This window comes from Paramormyrops kingsleyae, chromosome 12 (assembly GCF_048594095.1).
Source record: "Paramormyrops kingsleyae isolate MSU_618 chromosome 12, PKINGS_0.4, whole genome shotgun sequence".
NCBI classification, from domain to species: Eukaryota; Metazoa; Chordata; class Actinopteri; order Osteoglossiformes; family Mormyridae; genus Paramormyrops; species Paramormyrops kingsleyae.
Window position 1 is genome coordinate 12,442,512 of NC_132808.1, and position 12,310 is coordinate 12,454,821.

At 43.6% G+C, this 12,310-nt stretch overlaps 1 protein-coding gene across 1 annotated transcript; it reads left to right on the forward strand.

Annotated features, from left to right (window-relative positions):
* The first annotated feature begins 7,452 nt into the window (after positions 1 to 7,452).
* Positions 7,453 to 12,310, forward strand: LOC111850975 (alveolar macrophage chemotactic factor-like). The gene is made up of 3 exons (XM_023825399.2): positions 7,453 to 7,604; positions 10,640 to 10,775; positions 11,150 to 12,310. Exons 1-3 carry the CDS (start codon positions 7,550 to 7,552, stop codon positions 11,247 to 11,249), a joined length of 291 nt encoding a protein of 96 aa, XP_023681167.1. The 5' UTR covers positions 7,453 to 7,549; the 3' UTR covers positions 11,250 to 12,310.

Consider the following 12,310-nt stretch of genomic DNA (forward strand, 5'->3'; position numbering starts at 1 on the left):
ACAGATAAACAGTTCCCAAGTCATTGTATCTATCCTAACTGCCCTTAGAAATCTTATCACAGGTTTGGAAATCCTAAATATTCAGTCCAACATTGGTTATCAATGTCTGTTACCTAGCAGCCAACACTACTGTTCTCATTTCATTTCTAAATAATTTTTATCGTTATGTCATGAGCAGGGATCTCTCTCTCATACATTTTATTGGTTGTGTAAAGGCAATAAAAGAGCAGCTATATGGATTAAATAAGTTTAGCTGTAGCTAATACTGTGTTAGGAGAGCCTTTTTAGGATTTTGGGAAGTTGGAAGCTTGTGTAATACACTTCCTGTCTTAAGTTAGGATTTGCTTTGTTAATGCCAAACTGGGAAAAATTTCATGCTATGGCGCTTTTCTACTGGCATGCAGGAACCGACCCGTACCCGAGCTGTACCGTGAAGAGAGACCTAGTTACAGCATGGTTCCAGCTCACTTCAGATTTTCACTGCAGAATGTTCAGCTCGGTAAAATCACTGCTAAGTCTGCCGAGCGACAGTGATGTAGAAACTAAGAGATGCGTCTTTACTGTTCACATGGTGTACATCAAGATTTACTATATGCTAATTACCTTATTTTTTAGCACATCTGTAATAATCAGCATGTTATGTAAGCATCAAACACTAGCATTAGAATTAGCAAGCATTACGAATCTATTCCATTTAGTTGTTCTGTAGTACTTTTATAAGTAGATGGTTGGAAAGTTCCGAGTTATCAAGAATGCATCAATACATTGTGAGGTGTTATACTACTAATTATGAATAATATATAGAATATATGCCTCACACCTCTGGGACCTGGGTTCAAATCACCATCAGGGTTCTATTGGTTGGTGCTCCATACATGTAGCATCAAAAAGTCAAGGCGGTGTGTGGTTCCGGGGGTTAGGACTATGGGCACATCTCCACTGAACCTGGTAATGTGTGTTTGGTACTACAAGAAAGTACCAAAAGTACTGTACTTCTTGTGCTGTTTTCCAATGGCGTAAAACTGGTACCAGCGCTGAATGTGTTAGGTGTGGTAATGTTTGAGTTCTGTCCCTGTTACTGTGTGTTTGTTGCCTTGCTTGATTATCCTAGCCCCGCTCTGTGAGTTGCCCGAGATCCCTAGTGTGGTTATTTTTCCGGTTTAGTTCTGACCCCTCATGGTCCCTTTATTTTCTGTTTTCCCCTTTTGTGTTCCGTTCTTTAATAAACTTCTTGTTGTCTTGGAGCCTCACCATGGATCGTCACCTACTTTCCTGCCTGCGCCATGCCCCGCCACAACAGAATGACTCTGCCACAACAACAATCCCATGGGGATTTGGGATCTTTATCCCCCGGCTTCTCTCCAGCTCAGATTCAGATTCATGTTCACATTCAGATCCTTTATTGTCATTGTACAGAGTACAATGAAATTTTAGCAGCAGTCCAGTCAGTGCATTCACACAAACAAGTAATATGAGCAATACAGGACATAACAAATAATACCATGAACCCAGTGAGGACCTACGTACTATAAATAGATGAGGAAAGTACAATCAGTGCAATTATCAATGCAGTTAATACAGATAAAGTGCAGCTGAATGTAAACATTGTAGTGCTGTTTCAAGTGAGCATAGTGACAAAAACTGACATATGGAAACTATTTTACATAGGACATCACACAAGACATGACATAATAAGATGATGTTAGGATAAAACAATAAATTAGAATATTGCATTGAGGTTGCTGCAGACCCCCAGGCCGGCGATATACTTCATTTCACGTATCGCTTTGGAGTAAAAGCTGTTCCTTAGTCTGTTTACAGATCCCTGCCCAGAGGAGGCCGTCGCCCATCCCGAGCCTACAGATCCCTGCCCAGAGGAGGCCATCGCCCATCCCGAGCCTACAGATCCCTGCCCAGAGGAGGCCGTCGCCCATCCCGAGCCTACAGATCCCTGCCCAGAGGAGGCCGTCGCCCATCCCGAGCCTACAGATCCCTGCCCAGAGGAGGCCGTCGCCCATCCCGAGCCTACAGATCCCTGCCCAGAGGAGGCCGTCGCTCATCCCGAGCCTACAGATCCATGCCCAGAGGAGGCCGTCGCCCATCCCGAGCCTACAGATCCCTGCCCAGAGGAGGCCGTCGCCCATCCCGAGCCTACAGATCCCTGACCAGAGGAGGCCGTCGCTCATCCCGAGCCTACAGATCCCTGCCCAGAGGAGGCCGTCGCCCATCCCGAGCCTACAGATCCCTGCCCAGAGGAGGCCGTCGCCCATCCCGAGCCTACAGATCCCTGCCCAGAGGAGGCCGTCGCTCATCCCGAGCCTACAGATCCCTGCCCAGAGGAGGCCGTCGCCCATCCCGAGCCTACAGATCCCTGCCCAGAGGAGGCCGTCGCTCATCCCGAGCCTACAGATCCCTTCCCAGAGGAGGCCGTTGCCCATCCCGAGCCTACAGATCCCTTCCCAGAGGAGGCCGTTGCCCATCCCGAGCCTACAGATCCCTGCCCAGAGGAGGCCGTTGCCCATCCCGAGCCTACAGATCCCTTCCCAGAGGAGGCCGTTGCCCATCCCGAGCCTACAGATCCCTGCCCAGAGGAGGCCGTTGCCCATCCCGAGCCTACAGATCCCTTCCCAGAGGAGGCCGTTGCCCATCCCGAGCCTACAGATCCCTGCCCAGAGGAGGCCGTTGCCCATCCCGAGCCTACAGATCCCTTCCCAGAGGAGGCCGTCGCCCATCCAGAGCCTACAGATCCCTGCCCAGAGGAGGCCGCTGACACACCTGAGCTTCCAGCCCCCTGCCCAACAGAAATGGTACCTGCTTCACCCAAGCCCCCAGATCCCTGCCCATGGGAGTCCACCACTGCCAAGCTATCCTGAGCTGGCCCTAGCGTTGCTCTCAAGTGCCCAGTGTACGTGTGTTTGGTGGGGGTTATTGCCAGGGTCAGTGCCCATCTGTTCCTTTTCTATGTTTCTTGTCAGTTTAGGCTAGCAAACCACGCTTGTCACCCTGCTTCCCTCCTCTGTCTTGTAGTCTTTGTCCCTAGCATGCTTCCCTGCTCTGTCTTGTAGTCTTAGTCCCTAGCATGCTTCCCTGCTCTGTCTTGTAGTCTTAGTCCCTAGCATGCTTCTCTGCTCTGTCTTGTAGTCTTAGTCCCTAGCATGCTTCCCTGCTCTGTCTTGTAGTCTTAGTCCCTAGCATGCTTCCCTGCTCTGTCTTGTAGTCTTAGTCCCTAGCATGCTTCTCTGCTCTGTCTTGTAGTCTTAGTCCCTAGCATGCTTCCCTGTTCCCCAGGCTGCCATGTTGCTCAATGGGTTGAGTATGTGGTGCAGATGCTGAAACTCTTTGGTCAGGACTTTGAAGCTGGCCAGAGACCAACCTCACCAGTTTTGCTGGCTTTTTGGTTTTCTGTTTTTCCCTCGTGTTTATTTGTTACCTCTGCTTCCCTGATTCGGTTTGCCCTGGTTGTGTCCTGTTAGATTTTGGTTTTACTTGTTTGTTGTTTTTTTCTGGTGTAGTCAGCCCTCTGTGTTATGCTGTCTAGTTTCTAGTTCTGTGTGGTTAATGTTTCCTAGTTTTGGTGTTTATTAGAGTTCCCTAGTTCGGTGCTCGTTTACTGTAGTAGTGTAGTTTATTCCACCTGTTGCCTGTTCTCTTGCTCCTTTGTTGATTGGTTGATGTTGTGATGGTCCACACCTGCCTTTTGCTAGTCCTTGTTACCTATGTTTTTAAGTGCTTGCCCTCCTTCTGTTTCTTGTGGAGTCATTGCATATGTTAGTTGTGGTAATGTTTGAGCGCTGTTCCTGTTACTGCATGTTTGTTACCTTGCTTGTTTTTCCTAGCCCTGTTCCTTGGTGGAGGAAGTACTGAAGCTTAGTACTTAAGTAAAAGTACAAATATCCTGCAAAATATGTACTCAAGTAAAAATAGAAGTGCTACATTAACAATCTTACTTAAGTGAAAGTACTAAGTACTTACTTTTAAATTTACTTTAAAGTATTTTTTTAAGTAAAAGTACTCACACAATGGTTTGTCTTAATGTCTAGGGTGTGCCATTTTGTAAAAGAATAGTAGATATACTGACTTACACCTCTACCGATGTCATTACTCGTAATAATTACAAGCAACTATGCAGCATATGTGTACTGGAAAGTTTGGTGTGCTTATTGTGCGTGCACTCTGCAATACTGTGTGTACCCTAACTTAGAATTATGTGGATGACAAGTTATCTACAGTACTAGGTATTACCCACTAATATACCATTAAGATAAACCAATCAGGACATGATATATCTTTAAATCATTTATGTACTTGCAAAACTATTCAACACATCTTCCATCATTGGAGCTAATAAAGCCACCTGATTGGTAGGAAATGGCAAACAATGCCAGAACGCAATAGGCTAACTATTTTTTCATGCAAGATTTTGAGATAATTGTGTTCATAAAATGTAACGACTTACGGCATAAATTGTTGAAATGTAGTGGAGTAGAAAGTACAGATAATTACCGCAAAATGTAATGGAGTAAAATAAAAAGTATGCATTATTATTTTTACTTAAGTAAAGTACAGATACGTAGAAATGTACTTAAGTACAGTAACGAAGTACAAATACTTTGTTACATTCCACCCCTGCTTGTAGTATGATTGGCTGATTGCGAGGTAATCCCAAAAACCCGCGCCCACAACGGATCAGGTTCCCCACCCCTGGTCTATGCATTTCACCAAATTTTCACCTACTTTGAAATGTTCCAATATGCAGAACAAAGCAGACGTTTCCTGGGCTTGAGAAGTGGCCTGGTGGGCAGTTGGAGAAATACCATTACAACAATCCCAGACTGTGGTTGCCATGAACCATAAGCCATGAGTTTACCTTGCATCTAAAACCAGCAATATTAGCACAAATAACTTGTATAAAAGATATTTGCAGAGGCACATAATAAAAATGATTTAAATTTGAATAATGTAAGTACAAAACTTGCAGTGCTATCACAAAAATAGATGTAAAAAAAGACAAATTACTTTATTACCTCAAATTTAGTTTTTCCTTTCAAATCTGAGTGTGTTTGCTACAGAGTGCTCCTTCTTCACATGTAAAATAAAGGCTAAACTGAGCATGTGCAGCGTGAGCTATGTGATTTGTACCTCATTCCTGATATGAAAAATAGACTTTCCCTGGTCTCCCCTAACTGGTGCGATGGAAAAGCATCCAAAGATCAGGTTCTCTGATACTGTATGGGCAGGGGGTTTAAGTTTTGCTAAAACATTTCTAATCTGTCAATGGAAAACAAAAATGCAATAAGTTTTGAAATTTTAATGATTAATTATTCCTTTCCAAGATTGTCTAGTGTATGTTTACAAAATCAGTTTAAAGATTACCTCTGTTGCTTTTGCATGAGCGCTGCATGCATTCTCCGAGAATCAAATTATAAGCATTTTCATCCTTGCTGTTTAAAATCACTCCTAGATGGGTTTGTGAAAGAACTCCTTTTTTGCTTTTTAAATGCCCCAGTGTTTATTACAACAAAATCACATCACACTATGTGAAAATTTTCCAATACCATACTGCCCTAGTATATTATACAAAATACTTTATATTTCCTGTCATGCCATCCTGATCTTGTTGTATCTGTTTCCCGACCAGATTTATAAGCTTGGGTCTCTTCATATGTCCACGCATCATAACTTTTCATTTTTTTTACTTAGTTCATAGTTGTTTTCCGAGTTGGCAACTTTCTTCAAGACTGCATTTGTATTGTGTTTCAGAGGCAGGCTATTTGCATAACCAACTGAGAAAGAAAGTGTTTCAAGTCCCACCCCAAAGTACCAAAAAAGTACCCCAGCCGGTCTGGAAGTTTAGGTACTGGAACTTTTATTACTGGTACTCAACCGGAAGTCAGTAGGAAAGGGAAAGTACCAAAAGTACGGTACCTGGTGCAGTGGAAAGGTGCCATGTGTGCCTGTGCCCAGAAGGTCACTGGTTTGAATCCAGGGCTGACAGAGTGATACAACTGTTGGTCTGTGGTCAAGGCCCTTAACTCCCAGCTCTCCCTGCACTATGATGCCAAGCATGCTCTCGTCACTTTATGTATGCATATGCCTCAAAAGGAGAGAATGAGGGACTGCGTGAGAAGAAGCATTCCAAAGTATGTGTACAAATGGCAAATAAAGTATCACTACGTTTCAGTTTAATCCTTCAGCAAGACCTGACCCAGGGCGTGACAGAAGCCGGACATTCGCCAGCTCTCCCTGCCCCTTCCCTGACGGATCACTGTGCAGAGTGTTGGCTTTATACTCTGCCTTTCTTACAGCACCTTTAACTGCACTCAACAGATAGATCCGGGCTGCTCCCTGATGTGTTGAATGCATTAGTGGAACAATAGCCAAGCTTTGTTGTACGATTTGTGATAAATGACAGGAAGCGGTCAATGTTTCATACATGTTTTTTTCCCCACAGTGTTTCTTCCAGGGAACAATTAAATGACATTAAAAATAATGTTTTTCTAAATTCCATGGTCTTTCCCAGCATTTCTTGTTATTTTTTTTTTTTTTTTTGCCATGTGATTGCCAATCATGAAATTTTGATGCTCAACTTCCCGTTTCTGCTTTCAGTCTTACTTCAGCAGTGTTTTCGACATTTTTACAAGGGACCTATTGTAGGTACAAAGCGAATTCCCACAATGAGAATCATGACACACGTTCGTCTGAGCTCTGCCCTGGCCCGTGGGGACAGGGAGCCGCAGGGGGGTGTGTGGTACTGAACCGGCTGACCTGCTCCGCACCCCGCCCCCCCCCCAGCATGTGCCATTTCTCGTGACACGCAGATTGTGGGGCAAGCTCATGACTGTCCCCACAAGATGTGACATTTCAATGCACATACACAAGCAGAAATATAGAGGCACACAGAAACACGAGGAGCACGAAAGGCAGGTGAGCTCATACTGTACATACGTAAGCAAAAACAGGCTCGCACTGAAATTAGGACGAATGCCCGGCAATTTCAAAGATGCTTGAAAGGAAGAATATGGATGACATGAACACACAATACGCACAAGCACCAATACACGTGGAAAAGACACACACATACAGAAGCACATGGGTAAGTATATAAACAAACACCATCCATCCATCCATCCATGTTCTATTCCCACTTCTCTTGTTCAGGGTCTCAGGGGTCTGGAGCCCATCCCAGAAGCTACAAGTGCAAGGCAGGGAATAACCCAGGATGGGGTGCCAACCCACTGCAGGGCACACATACCATTCACACACACATTCCTATTTACGGATAATATCACACACCAAGCCACAATGCCAACCACACAACAAACAAAGTTCACAGTCACAAACAGAGACACACTGCAACACTCACACATCATACTGAAACAGATGCTATTGGGATTTTGTAAAATTCCACACTGCCTGACAAGCACATGACCTGAGTTTGTATGTATATATAAATGTCAAACGAGTACCATGGGCAGACCAGGACGGCTAGGGAGACCAGGACGGCTAGGCAGACCAGGACGGCTAGGGAGACCAGGACTGCAACCTCAGGATGGACACACGCGTGCTACTGGTGCTGCTCGGCGCCGCCGTCCTGCTTGTGCACGGTGAGCCTTCTCCTGCTGCTTGTGTGCTGCATCCTGAGAACACCGTGGTTCCTACAGTCAGCAGCATATCACAGCCGACGACCTTTATATTAACAATCTGAAATTAGGTGTTTGGTCATTTTTGTGTCTATTTGATTTTCACAAGGAATTCTTGTCTTTATGTCCCGACTAATCTGCAAAGAATGCACCCAGTTTACAGATAATTCAGAAATGGTTTTGTGTAATTCAACAAAGGATTTCTGCAGTATTACTAAGCTTATGTGAGACAATGTATGGAGCAACTCTGTAATGACACACTAATAAGGCATTGCCAAACAATCAAAATGAAAGACATCATCGATCACAATCATACTTGACCAATTTAGTCATACTTGTGTGTGACTAAATATGTATGTAAATATGTATTCTTTGGTATCAAATATGATTTATTTTTTTCATAATATACAGCTCTGGGAAAAATTGAGACCAAAGCAACATTTTTAGTTTCACTTATTTCTCCTGCTTCATCTCATTCTTATGTACAGCTGTCTTAGAAACTTTTAGCCAGGGAGCAGCCTGCTTCACAGTATAGCCTGCTGCCAGCAGAACCAGGATTAAATCAGGATCTTAAGGTTGCAGATTCTTAAAAAACATGGAGTGGTTTTCCAGAGCTGTATATTAATAATTCATTATAGCATGATAAGAAAATTTGTGATAAAGAGTATTATGAAATTTCCATTTCATAATATCCCCTTGCTGTTCAACCAATTCTCGATAACTACTGATGACTGTATAGCACCAGTTACATGTGGGCTTCCTCGAGCTTCATTTCTTGAACTTATTTGCCATTTATACACTATATGTAAAAATGTCCCGGGACAGACCTCTGAAACACTGTAGTCAGGTGTTTCATTCAGACTCATTGCAGCAGGTGTATAAAATCAAGCACTAAGCCAAGCAGTCAGATTTTCAAACATTTGTGAAAGAATGGGTCACCCTGAAGAGCTCAGTGAATTCAAGCATGGTTCTGTTATAGGATGCCACCTTTGCAGTAAGTCAGTCTGTGAAATTTCTTCCCTGCTAGATAACCCACTGTCAACTGTAAGTGGTATTATTGCAAAGTGGATATGTTTAGGAACAACAGAAACTCACCCACAAAACACAATGTGGCAAACCACATAAAGTAACAGAGTGCGGTTGCCAAGTGTGTAAAAGTTGCTGACGCTCTCGTGACTAAGGCTACGGTCACACTGCCAGCTACATCGTTCAATTCCGATTTTTTGTTCAGACCGGATTTGTCTATCTTTACGGTTCACATTCATAAGTACAAGTGACCTGTATCTGACTGTAATGTGAACGCATCAGTCCTCTGAAACGTCACGCATGAGCACATTGATACGTTTTTACACGGGTATAAAGCTGGTCGTAAAATTGGCATGTTGTGCAGCCATGACCGCTGCGCTGATTCGAGTCTTTTGCCTCTTTAAACTTTGACTTCAGGCTCTTTATTTTTCTTTGGCATTGTAGCCACATTCGTGTCCACACTGTCAATTATTTCAAATACTACTCTATTACGATAGGTTCCTTCCGGTTTAGCTTGAACAGATTAATTTCCCAAAATATCAATTAGATCCCCACCTTCTCCATCCTTCCGCTGACTGTTATCGCAGCTCTCCTCCGTTTTTACCTTCCTGCGCTGCCTGTGCAGGCTGATGTCAGCGCATGCATGTAAGCGAAAAGCCACATGAATTCCGATCTGAGCGTTCACATTCAGGCCAATCACGCTTCTCTGACTGGCAGTCCGATGGACAAGTCTGGGTTTGACGGGCGCCAGGAAAACATTACCTGCCTGACTGCATTGTGCCAACTGTAAAGTCTGGCGTAGGAGGGATACTGATATGGGGTTGTGTCTCAGGGGCTGAGCTAGGCTTTTTGGTTCCAGTGAAGGGAACTTTTAATGCTTCAAAACGCCAAGACATTTTGGTTTCCAACTTTGTGGGAACAGTTTGGGGAAGGCCCGTTTCTGTTCCAGCATGACTGTGCCCCAGTGCACAAAGCAAGGTCCATTAAGACATAGTTGGCTGAGTCTGGTGTGGAAGAACTTGACTGGACCCCATAGAGCCCTGACCTCAACTCCATGGAACATCTTTGGGATGAATTAGAACAGAGATTGCAGCATTTATACATTGTATTGCCAAAAGTATTGGGACACCCCTCCAAATCATTGAATTCAGGTGTTCCAGTCACTTCCATAGCCACAGGTATATAAAATCAAGCACCTAGGCATACAGAATGCTTATACAAACAGGAGCTCAGTGAATTCAAGTGTGGCACCATGATAGGATGCCACCTGTGCAATAAGTCCATTCGTGAAATTTCCTTGCTACTAAATATTCCACGGTCAACTGTTAGTGGTATTATAACAAAGTGGAAGCAATTGGGAACAAGAGCAACTCAGCCACGAAGTGGTAGGTCACGTAAAATCACAGAGCTCCATATTGAAGCCAATGTATTAAGAATGGGATGTCATTAAAGTGCATGTGTATGTAAAGGCAGGTGTCCCAATACTTTTGGCAATATAGTGTAGCTGCAAAGGGGGGACCAACTCCATACTGATGCCAATGGATTTAGAATAGGATGCCATAAAGGTTCCTGTAGGTGTAATGGCCAGGTGTCCTAATGCTTTTGTCCATATAGTGTATGTAACCAATGGGCCGTACCAGTGCAGTTCCACTAGATGTAGGGTTCTGGGAATAATTTTTATTCCAATCTGCATTTCAGCAACATGTAGAAAAGTCCAGCCGTTTGAATATCACCAGAGAAGTATACAGGAAATGGACAGAATGTTTGTGTATTTCTGCATTTGGATTATTCCTACATCGTGTGTGTTTTGTTGATTTAATACTGCATTAGAGAGCAGAAGATACCCACAACGTTTTAGAGCTGTACCAAATATTTATTTAATGCTGTGTTTCTCTTAGCACTTGACGAGTCCAGGCTGATGGTTTATTCTTTCCCCTGTCGGCGTAAAGTTTTCACTTTTACTTCTGTTTCAGAAACACACAGCCTGGGGATGGGCCACATCAGAGACTGCATGTGCCAGAAGTACGAATCCAGACTCATCCCAGCAGGGAAACTGAGGAGGGTGGAAATCTTTCCCAGGGGACCCCACTGTTTCACCTCTGAAGTGCTGTGAGTATCGGGCTTCTTTCAGCTTAATCCTTATTATTTCATGGCTATAGCTGTTGATTAGTCATATTTTCAGCTTTGCTTTCATGCTCCATTGATGTGTAATATTAGCTTTTACAGACCCACTTTAATTTAGTTTTATGTAAGCTGGTGGACAGATGAACAACCCCCCCCCCCCCCCCCCCTTAACTTTCCCGCGTTATGAAAGATCTTCTGGTTGGACTCTAGCGTAGTTCCCCAAACTCGACGTCTGTTTGATGTCTCGCTCCTTCCCCATTCTGAATTTGAAACAGTGGTCTTCTCCGTTTATACATCACCCCCGCTTCTTAAAACCCGGCCCATGAAAACCTGCTGGGTGTCTGTCCTTGCTTTGTCAGAGCTACCTTGGTGGGAGGTGAGAAGGTCTGCTTGAATCCCAGGGTCCCATGGGTGAAGAGGGTCATACAGAAGGTCTTGGAGAAGCGGAAACAGAAATGAACCTGGTAAACAATCAATGGTAAACCATCCCTCTAGGTTATGGATGTTTCACTTCAGCCCTGTGCACTTCCCAGCTGAGGATAAACACGTAGGCAGGCAGCTCTGTATCTGGAATGATCCTCTTAGATAGACCTGACTCACCCGACCCCACCCCCCTTCCAAATTTCACCCCCACAGAGACCCCAAGTTTAAAGTGATCGACCTGACGGGAAATCCCCTCAAATTTCTCCTCTGATCGCAGAAAAATGGCAAGTGGCTCAATGGCCAATGCCGAACAATAGGGGGGATAGAGGACACCCTTGCCCTGTCCAATCAGCCTCCATTTAAGTTACATTCCTGTTTTATACATCAACTAACGTGTTTGCATTATTTGTGTCATATATAGTACCATGCGAAAGACTTAGACAGCCAAAGATGATGATATTTATGTTGGTATAAAACTTTGCTATTATGCCTGACAAAGTGTATTAGCTTAGGCATTTCAGAACCTCAGTCACCCCAAAATTTGCAGCAACCATCTAATACAACCATGTATTTTTTGACTCGACCACAACCCCACCTTGTATAGCTAATCAATATCTCATTGACGTTTTTTAAAAAATTTAACAAACACATGGAATGACTGAGGTGCCCCTGAGGAGAGGTTTAGGAACTGAAACGGTGTTCATCTAGCCATCCGTCAAGTTGTCAGTAACTTTTTTGAGAACAGAAGAAAATTTTACTAGTTTTTATTTCATTACTTTTTATTTGCATATGCTCTAATGTTAACCTGTGTTTTTTGTTCTGAGCAAATGTGCACTTATTACCCAGGTAAATAAGCAGTCCAAAGAAATGTTTAAAGCTAAGACTTTTGTACGGTGCTGTATGTAAAACTGTAATCAGTGAAGAGGAATCAGACTGTCTGAAAAATAATTATGCTTTCCAAAGTATCTGAAACCTGTTGTTTGCATGGAGAAAAGAAGCTATAAAATGGATGTTTTCTTTTTTTCAGTATTTTTCAGCCCTTTTACTACTTTGTGAAACAGCAGATATTAACGGTAATAAATCTGTGAACCGCTGCA